Source organism: Rutilus rutilus (assembly GCF_951802725.1).
Source record: "Rutilus rutilus genome assembly, chromosome: 2".
Lineage (NCBI taxonomy): Eukaryota > Metazoa > Chordata > Actinopteri > Cypriniformes > Leuciscidae > Rutilus > Rutilus rutilus.
The window spans coordinates 34,152,074-34,169,215 of NC_140210.1; the positions used below are offsets into that span (position 1 = coordinate 34,152,074).

Here is a 17,142-nt window from a genome sequence, read left to right on the forward strand (position 1 = left end):
GACGAGTAAACTGTTCCTGGTTGAAGTCATGGCAACAGTGCACAGATGTTTATAGTAAATATTTATTTCCAAGAGCAATGAACAGTTCGCAAACATGTAAACAAAAGGCTGTCCTCGTAAGGCTGAACACATGACCTATAAAAAGCAGAAAAAAAAAAAAAAACCTGTTCATCACTTGAAAAACAACCTGTTTGTTTCCAAAGCTCTATGGTTTCATAGATGGCGGTCAGTCTGATGTCAGTGGGAGTGTTTTCAGTGTGCTTACGACTGACTCTGCGGTTAGAGAGTGTCAGTGATGGAAAAACTGTGCGTAACGACTTTCTTCGATGGCGAAAAAGCAATACTGATCTGCGTTCCTAGCACTCCGCTGACCTAGATGTTTGGTGGAGACGGCCCCTGGTCTCACGGAGCTCTTCTCCGCAGCCAACTGTGGCAATAACGCAGTAGAATGCGAGATTAAAAAGTTCTATGCCTAAATTGCATCAATTTTCAAACAAGACACAAACAATAAATACGATCAAAGCTCATAACTTAAAAACTCACAAAAGAAACGACCTCTTTTTAATAACTTAAACTGAAACGTTGAGGTGATCATAAACTAGTTCATCTCTCTAAAATATCCATTGAATTCCCTTCACAGTATTCAGACTTTCATCACTAGTAGGAAAAGACTGGCCCGGTAAAACTTCTTGAACTCTAATCTAAAAAGAGAAAATAGGAAAAAAAAATGTGGAGATAAAACTCAGCAGGTCTGACTTTTGTATCTAAATCCAAATCCCAACGGTAACTGATAAGAACTAAGCGGAAGACTGAAAGAGTCGAGGCGAGGTTTAGTCGGATGAAGGATGACCTCTTCGGGAGAGCGGCTAGGTTTGCCGTTTTCTGCATGATGAAGGGCGTAAGCCGAAAGCATGCAGCAAAAAGAGGCAAAGGACTGAGAGAAGGGAGGAGGAAACGAGGAAAACGTGGTTCTTCAGTCCTTCCGTACTCTTCTCTTCCTCACAGCTTTAGGTTCTTCTCCTGAGCCCTGAATTTCCTCAATGGCGTCCTTCATCTGCAAAGACCAAAAATAGTCAGTCTAACAACAATCAGTGGATCTAGATTATCAATACAAACCGACTTAAAACAAAGCAAAATGATTATTGATGTTAAAGCTGCAGTCTGTAACTTTTGCCGCTCTTGCGGTTAATAAACATAACTTCTCTTTGTTTATGTCTATGACGAGTCACGCAGTTAATGGACTACTCCGCAGTGGTACGACCCGAACCAGTCTAAAATAGTCCGAATATAAACACTTATTATAGGTGGACCGTAGTGATTCAGGATAGGACAAAAACACGGTTTGGAAAATGGATTCATGATGTACTCGCTCACCAACGTTTGAACACAAAATGAGTTACGGACTGCAACTTGAAGTTAGGACAGTGTTTCTGTAAAATAGAATCAATGTGACCATTTTCCAGCAGGTTCTTTCTAACTGGTCTAACTGTTATCGATTTCTGATTTGATTGCTTCTAAATGTCACATAAAACATTATTATTTTACGTTATCAGTCAAACAGTCTCTTCTCGTCCCACTATGATATTCGCGATGCAGAAAACGCAGACGAATCGCAGAATCCAGCCATATAAATGGAATTTCCAGCATAAAGCGGTATGTCACGAATTTGGCAAATTTTGGACGAATAAAGGCTGTACACCAAATCAAATCGTGATATGGATTAGCCAGTGTCTGAATATTAAAGCGTAAAAAGACAGCTATTTAAATATAAAGTATGAATGTTCTGCGTGTCTCTGATAAATTATAAATGAGTCCATAGCCATTTTCAAGAAACGGCTGAAGATCTTTTTCGGCAACACTTGATCCATTAATACTAACATTTTCTCTTCTATTCTATATCTATTTATAAAATAATGTATTACTGCATTAGATTAAACTGGGAAGGGTCATAGCACTTGCATATTGTTGTCCTATTGTTAGTTTAACTGCTTCTATTGCTTTCATTTGTAAGTCGCTTTGAATAAAAGCATCTGCTAAATGAATAAAAATGTATAAAAAGTAAACGTTTCGTCTAGTACACATAAGCTCCTTTCACACAAACAGTCATTAGGATTGGGAATCAAAAACCGATTCCAGAATTGGTACGCGTCTTCTTTTGCTTGAACGTTAAAATGTCCTTGTAAACACAGTCGGTTATGTCTTAAGTGAACGTAGACAGTTGAGAAAGAAAGCGCATGTTAATGAAAGAACAAAAGAAAAAGAAAATAACTCACTGATTTTGACTGAATAACTTTTGTAAATTTAATAAGGTTTAATAATTAACTTAAAAGACAATGCAAACTTGCTTACTTCATCCTCTGAGGCTGAGCCATTTGGCTTACCGGCCCCTTCCTCCTCTTCATCTGTATCTCCTCCATCTTCTCCAATGTCCTTCTCCATCCCATCCCCACTATTATCCACTGGTAAAGGAATAACAAAAGAAGAAAATGATGAATAACAGCTACACTGGAAAATAACTTGAAATGGGAAAAAAGGATTCATTTTACAAACCATTAGCTTCATCTGCTTTAGCTTCATCTTCATCTTTCCCTTTCTCCTCCTCTTTTTCCTCCTCCTCTTCCTCCTCCTCCTCCTCCTCCTCCTCGTCTTCTTCTACCTCCTCTGGTTCTGCTTTGGGCTGATCAATTTTCTTGTATACATAGTCATCATCTGACTTCTGCAATACACATATAAACGTGCAAGTTAAGAATATTCAAGAAGCAGTTGTCCAAGTCCACTTCACCATGAAAGGCACTATCACCGTGGTCACACTGAAGAAGGAGGAAGACGTGCACCATCCTGTCTTTCATCACAGATATCTGTTCATATCTGGAGACAAACCTGAACGCTTCAGGGCAGGTCACTGATACTCTGTTGCCATGCTACCAATGATAAATACTCATTAAGAGGATTTTGTGCTTGCAAGCTAATCCTAAACACTATAATCTTTAGCAACATATCAATTGAGTTAACATAGTAAAACCAGATTAATCAGCTGTATTGTTTATATTTCAAGCGTACCGTTTATGTGGATCTCGTCACATAGCAAACACACAACAAATACTGGATTTGAGCCAAGTTTCTCAGAATGACCTATACTTGAAGTACCTTTTTCTAAAGCCTTGTTTATATATATATATATATATATATATATGCAAGGCTTTGGCTTGAGTCACGTGTCCTTCACAAAGACAGATCTGCCTGATTCTGATCTTCTCTGATGAGTCCAGTTTTCAGCTGGTCCTCTAATGGTTAACAATTCTAGGCCTGGAGAGGCCTACAACCTACAGTCTTTTGCACCCACAGTATAATTTGGTGGAGGATTGGTGATGATCTAGTGGTTCTTCAGTAAGGCCAGGATCGGGCAGATATGTCTTCGCGAAGGATGCATAACTCAAGCCGCATACAAGATTATCCTGAAAGAAAAATAGCTTCTTTCTGCTCTGACAATGATCCAGTCCACACAGCCAGGCCAATCAATGTGTGGATCTTTTTTCGTTATTTTGACCAGTTGTCATTTTCTGCTAATAAATGCCCTAAATGACAATATTTTCATTTGGAAGAAATGTTGTCAATGGTTTGAAGGATAAATCAAAAATGTTCATTCTACTCAAACAGATGCATATAAATAATAAATGCAGAGAAACATTCCACTCCAGTACATTCTGGTACTGTGTTTTACAGCAGTTCTTACAGTCTCCTCAGAATGAATCTCTTGTATAGACCTAATTTTGTAAGTCGCTTTGAATAAAAGTGTCTGCTAAATGAATACATGTAAAATGTTCATTTGTATGGTTGACTGTGCATGAGTGTTTATTTCATTCTGCTGCTCTTGATATCTGCTTTATTTATGGTAGTACGAGACAGAATCTTGCCATTGTGATCAAAACAGGCTATGTAATGAGTTATTATGCTGTACACACACACACACACACACACACACACACACATATATATGATTCAGAGCAAAATACTGACAGCCTAAATATAGCTGTGCCTGCTATATCAAGTGTTTCCTTTTGCATTCAATGGGATCTCCTCTATGGGGTCAGGCCTTACCTTTGGCCAACAGAAGAGCACAGCCAGTCCAACAGGCAAACCAACGGTAAGGATGTAAACCACCCACAGCCAGGGCCTCTCTTCTGCAGCCAGAGCCAACTGACTCAACACTCCAGGCTACGACAGAAAAAGACAGTCAACACAGTGAGTACGTCAACCGAACTAAAGCCCAATGAGCAATAATTACCAGAGCAAAGCTTATGTAAGGCAGAGGCATACCTCGTTGGCACTAGCCACCAGTTTTTTGAGTCCCCAGCTGTCTGCAGCCCAGCGGTCCGCCACTTCCTTCTCGGCGGTAACGATGAAATTGTCAAAGTAAATGTCAGAGGTCATAGACCACAGCTCCAGACCTACAGCTCTGAATGGTTCCATCCTAAACGGGTGAAGATCCTCAAAGTAATCAGGGTTTGCAACCTTCCGTGGACTCCACACACCCTGTTAACAAATACACAAAGATAAATGAACATTTTCAGTGGTCACCGAGCGCAACAGTGAACACCCACTTTTTCAGTGTATACTTTAGTGTACAGCTTAAGTGAGGGGAAATAACTAATAATATATATATATATATATATATATATATATATATATATATATATATATATATATATATATATATATATTTTAGTAATTAGTAAGCAGTAATATGCAATAGTTTTAACCTAATTTTCAAGAACAGGCTTTGTGTCACATTTGTTTGTACTGAATAAAATCTGGGAGCTTCAGCAACATTTCCAGACTCCAGATGTCAGTACCTGGTAGTTAGGGTTGTCTATGAGAGGAGCTTTCCATTTGCCCTTATACTGAGGATTATTGACCATGGGTGGCTTCCATTCACCACATCCAGGAGCAGCTGTACATGCTGGATTTGCCACCTGAGGAGCCTCCCATTCTCCATCCATTTCCTCATCCCTGAGAGAGAGAGAGAGAGAGAGAGAGAGAGAGAGAGAGAGAGAGAGAGAGAGAGAGAGAGAGAGAGAGAGAGAGAGAGAGAGAGAGAGAGAGAGAGAGAGAGAGAGAGAGAATATGTTGCTGACAAGGTTCTATAAAAGGTAGAAATACAGCTAAAATGACAGCATTGCGTATCACATAGTGTAATATTACTACAGATGATTGTCTGCCAATTCTATCAGGCAAAGGGAGCATTTTTTGTGATTGTATAATAAAATGTGTGAAATAATTGCCTAATAATAATATACTTGGGTGACGCACAACACCAATACGGCAAGATAGTCTAAGACCGCTTGTCAATGACAATATGTGACATAATGATTGAGATGGCCAATCAAATTAAAGAAGGCAGGACTTTACTGTTCAGAGGTCAAGCATGAATTCCAGCACAGAGTTTTAATTTTAACGGTAAAAGAGTCTGAGATAAAGCGCATGTAGCTACGTGTCATATTTGACAACTGTTTCAATAGAAATGTTAAACGACCAACAGCAAAATCCAGGGATGCAAACTTCTCAAAATTGTCTATTTTGATTTGATTAATGTAATGTATTGTAATTTCTAACTGAATGTGACAAGACAAGAACCATTAACAGAGCCGTTTTCAGTATATTTGGCACAAGATTAAGAATGAATGTGTGCACATTGAAAATGTTCATATTGTTAATTTTGTAAATAATAAATACAACTCAAATTGGGAGAGTTACCGTCCTCAGACTTGCGCTAGAACATGGAAAAATGTGTGGCTTTGCCTCAAGTGTGTTTATAGGTTGTGGTTAGGACAGTCATTTAGCCTATTAAAATAAATACATTACTTGCAAATAGTTCAAAATCATTACTTTACAGTAAATTATAGTTCTTTTACTATTTTTCTTAATCTATTTCTTTAATTTTCTCCTTTTGACAAGAAACTGTACTTTATAGAGGCAGAACATGAATTTCAGCGCAACATTTCAAGTTTTAACAGTAAAAGAGTGAGATAAAATGTAAGTATATAGCTAAACGTAATAAACGACATTCAGCATTTTAAATTAAAAATGATACATTGATACACAATGATACACAAATGTAATTTCAAAATGAATGTTACAAGACAAACATTAGCAAAGCATATTACACAAAAGATTAAGAATGTGTGCAGTCTGTGCACATTGTAAATGTTCATTTTGTGAAAATTCACTTCTCTAATAAAAACATGCATGTTTTGGGAGTTGGGAGAGTTAACGTTCTCAAACCTACATTAGAATATGGTCAAATGTGTGCCATTGACTTGTGTTTATAGGATGTGGTTTAGCCTATTAAAGTGGCCCTATCATGCTATTTTAAAGGTTCTTAATTTAGTTTTGGAGGTCTCCTACAATAGATTGACATGCATTAAAGGTAACACTTTAATTTTCTCATAATATACATTGCATATCACCTCATTTCTCAAAGATTCTGAAAATGGTTCGTTCGAAGATTCAGTCTCTCTAAACCGCGTAAAAAGCGTAATGGGGGCACTTTAAATGTAAAATATTTTTGGAAAAGAGTTTAAATACATTACAATAAATTCTAGTTTACTAGTCTTTATTCCTTTAAGTTTCTCTTTTTGACAATAAACCCCAAAGTTTGTATTTGTCAATGTAGATATCCCACGTCTGGTCTGTGCTCAAAACGTTAAAAGGGATATTTTACATAAAAATGAAAATTCTGTTATCATTCACTCACCCTTATGCCATTCCATACCCAAATACTAATTTCCAAAAGACCAACATGGTTTTAAAGCTTTTGTTAACATGGTTTAATGTTATAGTTTTCAGTCCGATCATTTACATGTTCTCTCGATCGGGTTAGAAAAGGAATAAACCACCCCTTTCAATCTGATCGAAATTTCGTTCGGATCGAGCTCAATCGGATCGATTAAGGCGTTTACATGAATGCTTTTCTACGGTGGCCGAGAAGTGCAAAGCAAACCACAATTCCGAAAACAATAAACGCTTTATAAACGCAATGGAAAGACTAAAAACAAATGAACAAGTTAGAAGTAAGGGATAATGTAGAGCGAGGCGGTTGTTATAGCGAATACAACCCCGACAGGCTGATTACATGAATTGATGGTTTTATTCTTTAATTATTACATGGCTTGGTTGAATTCTAATGTAGAATGTAGAATTCTTGATATCAGACCGCTGCGAAGTATAACACACCGTTGCCATGAAAAACAGAGCGTTGCTATGGACGCAGGATTCTAACCGTAGAGACGGAACAGACTCTTTTCTTTGGCGGAAGCAATACAATCGTTTTTAAATCCATAAACTCCTTTTTAAATCAATATTTTGAGTCAAACTATTTATTTATTTGGTGGGTAGCCATGTAATAAGCGGGATAATGTAGAGCGAGGCGGTTGTTATAGCGAATACAACCCCGATCAGCCTGATTCAAGGCCCCTCCGCTTCACGTCGGGGTCCCGATCAGCCTGTCGGGGTTGTATTCACTATAACAACCGCCTCGCTCTACATTATCCCTTACATAACAGACCGCATTCTACATTAGAATTCAACCAAGCCATGTAATAAAACACATTATTACATGGCTTGGTTGAATTCTAACGTAGAACCTCAGTGCAACCTAGAACAAAATTTAGTCGCACCAGCAGGAAAAAAGGTTGCAAAATGTCTGGAGCCCTGCTTACTGTGAAGCTCCTCATTGATATTGAGCACTGGCATATCCACTAGATTAAACAAAATACTTCTGTTCTCACCAGTCCTCAGGCTTTTCTGCAGTGGGGTCAGACACAAACTCTGGCTCATCATCCAGCCAACCATCAGGCTTCACTGCATCAGGATCAGGCACCTTGGCAAGGGCATCCTCATCCCTAGATAGAGAGATGGATGGATACAAATAAAAGAAATAGTGTCTTGACATACCACTTCTGCTATTCTCTTGACACAACTTCATCATACGTTTATGTGGTTCATCATATGAGTACCATGTTTGTCACTATGACTTTTAAAATTTAAATACAAAATGTGCAAGTAGTCACAACAATGTACTGTTAAGTTAACATTAAGTACGTAAGTGGCTTTGGCAAAAAAAAAAAAAACACAAGCTTTAAAAAACACGCCAAAGACATTCTTTGCGTTTGACTTTGCTTCATATTCATAGATCTCACCAGTCATCAGGTTTGACTGCTTCTGGGTCCGGGATTTTGGCTTTCTCATCCCAGTCCTCTGGCTTGGAGTCTTTGGGATCGTCGATCTCTTTTGGAGGGTTCACAGGTGGGACGACATCTGTCAACATGTTTCCCCTGCTAACACTGGACTGGTCAATAAAGACCTCATAGCTATTGTCTGGATTTAAAACTGAGAAGAGGAAAAGAAGAGAGGAAAACTAATCACTAATAAATAATTGACCATTCATTAATGTAATATAAATCATTCAATGCATGCAAAATTACTTTCAATTGAACAGAAAAATGTCACATTTCATTTGTAATATGGTGAAATACTCAGATTTAATCTCCAATTATTACAATTGAAATTGAATTCAATTTATTATAGCATTTATTATATCCATATAATGAATATTTTTAAAAGGTTGTCAGAGCTTTCACAATCTTATCTTTACAAGAACACAAGTGTGTGTACGCACCAAGTGTGTAGAGGTGAGTTTTTTTATCAGTATAGATCTTTTTCAGATCGACGTCGGGCCGTTTGGCATGTTTTTCTTCTACATCTCCATTAAGGGGGTTTTTATGTCTGAAGATGAAGTGGAGTTTGTAGTCCTCTCCACATTTGTCCGGCCCAAACATGATGCTGTACGGAGTCCGGTCATGAAACTGTTCCTGTGAGACAAAAGACGCATACATCACTCTTAAAATACATATTATTTCTTTTTTCTTCTTTTTTTTACATTGTAATTTTCCTTTCAATGGCAATTTTATATCATATTCGAATCCAGTGTCTTACATTTCAATTTCTGTAAAATTGATATTTTATGACAATACAAGGGCATGTTTTTTAAGGTGCGTGTTCACACTTTTGGTCTGGACCAAAAAAAGAAAAAGAAATGACACATTTAGTCCTGGTTCGCTTAGTGTTCACACTGTCATCTTTAAGATCGAACATCATTTTTACATGTGATGGTATTTTGACCAGCTGAGAACTCATGAATAGCTTATAAAATGTGTAAAGAAGTCAAAACAGCGGCAGGAATCCCTCCGTCACACACAAACGAACTGTTGCAAGGAGACTGCGTTTCCGATGCCTGTACCAAACCGCGATGGGCAACATCGCGACTATGTATGCTTGAGGTACGGTTTGCATTCTGTCCGTGATGTGGCATCACGTCCTGTTTTTGGTTCGTTTAGAAGTCCTTGGTCCGTGTTGCGTTCATATTTTATCCGACCCGCACCATCTTTTCAGGGGTCTCTGTCCGCTTGTTTGGTGCGCACCAGGGTTCAGATAGCAACGTTCTCATTTATTTAATGAACTGGACCAGTCGGACCAGAGTTTGTTTTAATCAAACCAAACATGCCAAGTGTGAACATTTATTCCAAACATATGAATCAGTTAATGAACATACCAGGTCTAAGTCTTCTGAGTCTGACAATAGCTTGATGTAAGCGCCGCCACAGTCAATCCCATCCTGAAAATTGACCTCATACCTGCATAGATCGGATTTTGTTAGAATGCACATGCTTTATTTTACAAGTATCATAGAAATCCAGTATTCTGTGAGATGTCAGGTTGCAAGTAAGAACAGCACTCACTGGACAATGAGGGGCTTGTCCTCAAACACGAAGGGTTTGTTAAGCAGAGCCGCGATAGCATGATGCTTAGCACGAGATTTCAGCACCAAGCCCAAATCACCAGGCACCTTGTTTTCCTTAAGGGGCTCAACCTCCCATTTACCTACAGGCATAAGAGACATAATCATTTGGCAGTTGTTGTTTTTTTTTAAGTTGTGTTTAATGATAAATTAATACAAAATAATAAAGAGCGGCACTCAAAATCACAAATCCTCTCAGCTGGAAAACTAACCATCATATTTCGCAATATCTTCATCAGCATCCTCCTTCATTGTTTTAGACACCTGCCAACTGCAGAAAATAATGAAACATGAAAAAGCTAACAAATAATTAAGCAATAAGTAACAAGAGGCCATGCTATTTGCATAGAGTTCTATTAAAAATGTATTGATTTTGTGAAATATTTTGATCATTATATCATCATCGTTTTGACAATCTGTGGAGTGCAGAATTAGTTATCAATATTCTTAGTCGGTTCGCCCACAGAAAAGCTGTACATTTTAAATGTTGTCAACATTTATGCGTATAGTTGAATAGATGATCTCAAAGCAAATATACATGGATTCCAAGCCACAAAACTGTCATTTTGATTTCATTCTTTGCACAATATCAAACTGATAAGCTTCACAAACCTGCCAAAAGATCCTTCATCAAATGTCTCAGTGAAGAACACATCTCCTGTTGGAACTGGGGTCTTGTAAGTTACCTGTGCAATTAATATGATGAGTATTTACAAATAACTTGAAGAAGATTAGAGCCCAAACTGTTCTTCTACACATTTTATGTACATTTTCTTAGATGAGCATTGTCCATTATGACATGCATATTTTTTGATTTAGTGGTATGATATCTTACCTGAAAAGACACATTGGCGTCTACTTCAATGCTTTCACCACTGTCTGTCTCCACGTCCACATCTCCATCTTCCACTTGAGCCTCCTCTTCATCCTCCAGGTCTTCTTCCTGGGCCCATGTTACCATGGAGATGGAGAGCAACAAGAGACACGTCCAGCCCCACCGCAACTTCATCTACAAAAACATGCAAAATAGAGCATGACCAACAGAAAACAAAAAAATAATAATGATAAAAACCGCCTTCTTTTTTTTTTTTTCCTTTGGGGCGGAGCGTCTGATTCCAAGACATTTTGACCCCTATATTAATCGACACCATAGACAGTATATGCCATCGGAAGAGCACATTTTTTTTCAATATTTGATGTAAGACTTCACTTTTTAGAACAGAATAGAATAAAAAACGAATAAGATGAAGAGTTAATCTTTAAAATACTTCAATGACATATTTTACATTTAATCACAATTTTTCCCCGCACTTTGGTGTTATGGATTTCTCAGAATAGTACAATATTAAAATAAAATTCGCATAATTTTGTTATTATTATTTCTTTAATATTTATAACAATATTAGAGTAACGTGCTCTGGCTAGCTGCGGTACCGTTAGCTGGGTGATGACGATGATGATGATGACGATGAAGAAGATGATGATGATGCCTGTCTGCGTTAGTAGTGTTTAACAGAAAAATGTCTTTTTTTCACTCACCTCCTCCAGCTGAATTAATATTGGCAATGTGTCGGATAACTGTAGCGCAAGCGGATGGGTTTGTCATCCAGTATTTCGGCGCGAAGGGTCCGCTATGAATGAGAGCGATAGCCAGTGTTATCAGAAGCGCAGGACGCCACTGACAACCGCTCCTCTGCGATAAAAACCCCTTCCGCAACACCTATCAAAATAAAAGTCCCATACATTAATTTGCCACTGCACTGTATGATAAAATCCACATTCACATCTCACACCAAAATAAAAGTCCCGTTAATTTTTTCCCAGTCATTTATATGTTTATATGCTGTCACTTGGCTCCTCTGTAAATGTAAAAAAAAAAAAAAAAAAAAAAAATTCCATATCACCTATCAAAATAAAGAACCGATTTATTTATCCAATATTTTATATGCCACTCACCCACCCAGCTGTCGCGAAATAAAACCTATATGCAACACTTACGCTCTGTTTTACAAGAAGACGGTTTAGGATTCTGTTCCTAATTTATATGTAAGGAGCTAAAATAAAAATGAGATAACATTGTCTGTTGAGGCTATATTATTAAAGGATTTATATACATGCTTCAGTAATGATGTTACAGAAATTATTAATTAAATGTTCCCAGTCTCCATAAAGATCGCCATGGAACTCAACACAGAACAACAGCGAAGTGGAAAAACAAATATATTTTTAATCAATAACAAAATAAAAATGTTCGCAAAAAAATTTAATTAAATAAATAAATAAATAATAATAATATTTGTATACATTTATTGGATGTGAATATATTCATGTGAGATCTGTGGTAATGACAAGAAAACGATTTAAAAAATAAAATAGCAGAAATTATAATCTAGCAGCATTTTATTATCGAGTTTTCTTATTTGTTGTTTACATAATTTAACCAATTATACTTAAAAAAAATGTTTTATTATATAATGTCAATTATGATTATGATTATCATTATTATTAACTTGCAAGAACTTATTGTTAACTTATTAATTTATTATTAAATTGCAAGAACCAAACAAGAACAGACAATCGTATTAAAACAAGACAAATAAAATAAAGAATAGGTCATGGAAGAATAAATAAATAAATAAATAAATAAATAGGGGTTATCTGCTAGTTTAAATTCATCTAAGTTACTGAAATTTAAGGCATTCTTCTTCTTCCTTAATTTCAATGATAAGAAATAATGGCACAGTTCCTTATGAAATATGAAGAGATTTGGATATCGTTTTTGTATTGATATTCATAGTAAAAAATGTTTGACCTACAAATGATGCGCCCCCTGCTGTCCGTGAGGCGACTGGCAGTCAAGCAGCTTGACCCGGAGGAGAAGCGCCGCATCGGCCATTTTGGGCTCAAAGGGGGCTTTTCTGTCACCACGTGAGGGCTGGGTTAGTAAGTCTGACACGGGCACTAAATCGAGCCGAGCGAGGACTCAGAGAACAAGGGGGTAAAAAACGGGGAAGACGCTGCCTCACACACCCGCACTCATTTCACATGTGCTGATATAGAGAGTGTAAAGGATGCCGACAGTCACTCTGCCTCCCAAAGAAAACGCTCTGTTCAAGAGGATCCTGGTGAGTGCTAATGCTCCAGTACAAAAACATCCATCCGACAAATAAAGCCTGTGGGCAACCGTCATGAATGTGATTCTGCGCTAAAGCTCATTTTTACTACGTGCGAAAATGAACTATCAAAAAGAGTCTCTTTCTGTCAAATGGAGGTTAGCTTTTAGCCTGTTAGCTGCTAGCTGTCAGTGTGCTAATGTAGCTTAACATACAGACACAATGCTGATGGAAAGAGGCTGTCATTGGTTGAATAAAAGCGTACGGGGAGTTTAGTCTTCATTTATTTGATCATAAATGACAATATAACTACGTTTATACAGTCAAGTGCTCTGCTTTGAGGCTATGTCAGTGGCTGAAGTGAGTCTCGTGGCCTGTTCATCCAGCAAACCACTTTTAAAGATCCTCAGGATATCTATGAAAATGACATTTTTGGTGGAGTTTTGATTTTGCGAGCTTTGCAGAGTTGTTTGAGAAGATGGGATGAGCTCAACATGTTTGCAGTGTTTTTCCGTTGTTTGGACATTGAAGGAAAACCTGAGAGTTAAGTGATGCTCAACTTCAGAGCTAACGTACAAACACTTGACGTGTTTATGCAACTCCAATTCACTGTCATAGCGTACATTCTTTTTGCTCCACTAATATGTAATGGATTAAACTTAGACTTTAGCAGTCAGACCTCTTGATAAAGGAATGTGTTTCTGTTAGCTGCATTTTGGCTGTTTTATCCATGTTTCTTAACACTCATTTAAACGGATTTGCATGTTTTTTGTATTGCAGACCTTTACATTTATTAGAGTTGGATGTGGGCATTAATTTGATATGGGGAAAGTAGATGGCTTGAGAACTGAAACTGACAGCATGATAGGCTTACATGCATGCATGCATAACCTAAATTGAAACTCTCAGTGCGGCCATACTGTCATTCCACCCCCAAAAAACCCAGAACAATTGTATTTTGCGTAGTATGCATATCACTTTTTCATTAGTATTCACTTGTATCCAAAACTATCGACTTTCAACTGCTATTTTGGTAAAACTGATAAGCAATGGTTTTTTAACTTTATTCCTTCATGTAATAGTGAAGATTCTAGTGTTGTTGTTTTTTTGGCTTGGTCTAGATATAATATACACAGTCTATTTCATGAAGATGTTAAACTGTAATCATTACAAGGCAAGTCTACTAAAACTTGGTTATCTCTCTGGTATGTGATGCACTGATGTTTTAAAGAGCATTTTATGTAGCCTGTTATTCTTAAAGGGAATGGGATACTCCACTTTTTTGGAAATAGGCTCATTTTACAACTCCCCCAGAGTTAAACAGTTGAGTTTTACCGTTTTCGAATCCATTCAGCCGATCTCCGGGTCTGGCGGTACCACTTTTAGCATAGCTTAGCATAGATCATTGAATCGGACAAGACCATTAGCATCTCTCTCAAAAAAATGACCAAAGAGTTTAGATATTTTTCCTATTTAAAACTTGACTCTTCTGTAGTTAAACCGTGTACTAAGACCGACAGAAAATGTAAAGTTGCGATTTTCTAGGCTGATATGGCTAGGAACTATACTCTCATTCCTGCGTAATAATCAAGAAACTTTGCTGCCGTTCAATGGGTGCAGCAGGCGTAATGATATGACGCAGCGCCTGAAAATAGGTCTAATAGGTTAGACAAACTTAGTCCCGGTCACGTTGGAAGCTGGGGACTATTTTCAGGCTGCGTCATATCATTACGCCTGCTGCACTCATGGTACGGCAGCAAAGTTTCTTGATTATTACGCAGGGATGAGAGTATAGTTCCTAGCCATATCAGCCTAGAAAATCGCAACTTTACATTTTACGCTGGCAGCTGCTCTTTGAAGTGTTGTATTGGTTTGGTTTGGAGTCTGAGAAACTCTCTTACCATGTTGGCAGACAGTAAATATAGAATTTTGATGATGGTGAAGCCCGAGGAGGACAGACCCCACCTGGACGTTCTACCACCTGTGCTCATGGTTGGGCGCTCTGTTCTCCTGCCTGATTGTTTTGAGCCAATTGCTCAAATCACATTGATGGTCAATGTAAAAAGATTCTTTTTACAGTCAAGTCATTACTTTGACCGGCTATGCTAAGCAACAAAACCTTGACCCCTCAGTTAGGACTGTCTGAGGGGCTCGAGATCATCATCTGAACGTGGAGCCACAGCTTTGCTTTCTACTGCCAGAGAATTAAAGGGACAGTCACATTAGATTGTGTGTTCTCTTCACTTACATTTATACTTTTTGGCCCTCAGTTCTATTTAGGCGATACAGCCAAAAAAAATGATCAAAATAAACATTTTCATATCAGTCGATACTGATAATTATCACAATAAAAGTTTAAAGAGTTCTCCTCCTAAGTGAAAGTTGTAGGCCTACTCTTTGTCAGAACATGAATTATTTACACTTTTCCAGTCATTTTTCCTTAACATAATAAATATTATAATTGAAAAATTTCTTAGTTTCTGCATGTCCTAACGGGTGATATTGAATCAAGTCATTAAACAGGTTTGTGTCGCTTGACTTTGCCGTGTATGTTCAGCACAGTTTGCAGTGCAGGCTGTTGCAATATTAATAGTATTACATGTTTTGTCTCTTAGAAATGCACATTTCACAGTAGTTTGAGTTGGGATGCAGATAAAAAAAGCAGTAACCTCTGTAAAAATTGTAACGACCTCAGTTTTTATGTTAAAATATTCTGATTGTTTGAGTTAAAAAAACAAAAAAAAAACAGATTAAAGGGATACTTCACCGATTAGCATTAAAGCAACACTAAGTAGGATTTTTTTACCTTCAAATAATGTTTCCAAAATCGTTTCAGTGGTTCATCACGTCGTGACAGGGTGAAAGGCATTTATGCCACCGCTTTGCGGTCCTTTATCTGGTATGCTATGTAAGATTGCCAGATCGGGTCGCGTTTCTGTAGTTCTAATGAGACATAAGAAAACTACAAATTTGGCTTGCTTTACGGCAAGCGTTACAATTGTTGATTCCAAAGCCGGTGCTGGATAAACAGCGAGCGTGTGTGCGACAGTAGGATGCGGTAGGCTACATTTTTTACGACAGCGGTAATGAACAATTCCGCTTCCAACCTGTAGGGCGACCACAGAGGAAAAGTTCCTTGGTGTTGCTTTAAGCTTTGTATCAGTAGAAACCCGGTAGTATTTTCGAATGACCGTGCTTCCCTCCCTCATGTCCCCCTGAGACGAGAGATCTCTGTATTGTGTCTGGAAAAAAGGCTTTTTTGGCCAGAGGCGAGAGACTACAGCCGGTAGTAGGAGCTAGTTCTGCATGTTTTCAACCCACCCATAGGGGGTGGGATCTCACGATAAAAGGTTGAGCGAGTGGATTAGGTATTCTGAGCTGGTGTGAGTGAGTGGAGGTGTATCAAAATGAAGCAAGGGTGTAGAGTTACATTCAAGCTATTTTAAGGCATGAATAAAACATTTTTCACAGGATAAAAACATTTAAAAAATGTCATTTTGGTAATCAGATCAAAGATGAGATATAAGGGATAAAATTATTGACTGCAGGGAGACTTTAATAGCCTACATGTCTACATTAATAATATAATAAAATTCTATATGATTATCCCACATTTCTGCCACAAAACCATGGTGCTATTAGTGTTACTACAGTAAATCCATGGTAAGTGATGGTGATTTGTAGATTGAAAAGCCTTAAGTTCTGACTGTATCGTTGCATGCAGTGTTTCTACTGTCTGACTCATCTGGCTTTAAACTAGTTTAAATCACTGAGGCATTTAAGTTCACTGAATCCAAGCTCTTCACTGGATCTCTCAGCACTGTTTAGTGGTCACGTGACCGAGACCGATCAGCGAGTAAACGCATCTGCAATAGTCAGATTATGAAATGTACAATTAATATTGCCAGCCACATAAGAATCGTAACTAAATAATAACTAAATCTAAATCAATTTAATTATAATTTTTTATTTAAATAAAGCTGAACCTAAACAAAAAATGCAAACACAAATTAGAAATGTTGCCTTGGTAACTAAATGAAATTTAACAAGTTGAAGTGCTAAAAATATTAACTTTTTGAAATAAATAAGTTTGGGTTGCTTATAACTTTCATCTGGGAGCGCAACGTGCGTAATTTAATCAGATTTGAAATTTAATCGTTTATAAACATACGC

The 17,142-nt window shown here is 37.6% G+C and overlaps 2 protein-coding genes across 3 annotated transcripts in view; one reads left to right on the forward strand and one right to left on the reverse strand.

Moving 5' to 3' along the window:
• Positions 1 to 44: 44 nt before the first annotated feature.
• clgn (calmegin) lies at positions 45 to 11,574 on the reverse strand. Of its 2 annotated transcripts, none has more exons than XM_084389777.1 (15): positions 11,396 to 11,574; positions 10,692 to 10,865; positions 10,469 to 10,542; positions 10,069 to 10,127; positions 9,798 to 9,939; positions 9,611 to 9,692; positions 8,678 to 8,870; positions 8,199 to 8,388; positions 7,788 to 7,901; positions 4,854 to 5,010; positions 4,318 to 4,533; positions 4,099 to 4,215; positions 2,551 to 2,716; positions 2,350 to 2,459; positions 45 to 1,054 (listed from the first exon to the last, which is right to left on the reverse strand). In XM_084389777.1, the coding sequence occupies exons 2-15, from the start codon at positions 10,863 to 10,865 to the stop codon at positions 974 to 976; spliced, it is 1,875 nt and encodes a 624-aa protein (XP_084245903.1). In that variant the 5' UTR covers positions 11,396 to 11,574; the 3' UTR covers positions 45 to 973. The 2 variants fall into 2 exon arrangements, with proteins under 2 accessions (XP_084245903.1, XP_084245904.1); XM_084389778.1 differs by lacking the exon at positions 11,396 to 11,574 and adding an exon at positions 11,291 to 11,391.
• A 1,123-nt stretch (positions 11,575 to 12,697) lies between these two features.
• The window catches only part of naa15b (N-alpha-acetyltransferase 15, NatA auxiliary subunit b), a 29,196-nt gene continuing 24,751 nt past the window's right edge, over positions 12,698 to 17,142 (forward strand). Inside the window, exon 1 of the mRNA XM_084389864.1 lies at positions 12,698 to 12,981. Within this exon, the coding sequence (XP_084245990.1) occupies positions 12,928 to 12,981 (54 nt within the window). The 5' untranslated portion in view covers positions 12,698 to 12,927. The remainder of the gene's footprint in view (positions 12,982 to 17,142) is intronic.

Bases quoted from the DNA above. Each gene is read 5' to 3' on its own strand.
- clgn (XM_084389777.1), bottom strand. From the start codon at position 10,865: ATGAAGTTGCGGTGGGGCTGGACGTGTCTCTTGTTGCTCTCCATCTCC. The intron at 7,902-8,198 runs GTGAGATCTATG...CTCTCTATCTAG, and splicing joins GCAGTCAAACCTGATGACTG to GGATGAGGATGCCCTTGCCA. The intron at 2,717-4,098 runs GTAAGGCCTGAC...TGTGTATTGCAG, and splicing joins TGCTCTTCTGTTGGCCAAAG to AAGTCAGATGATGACTATGT.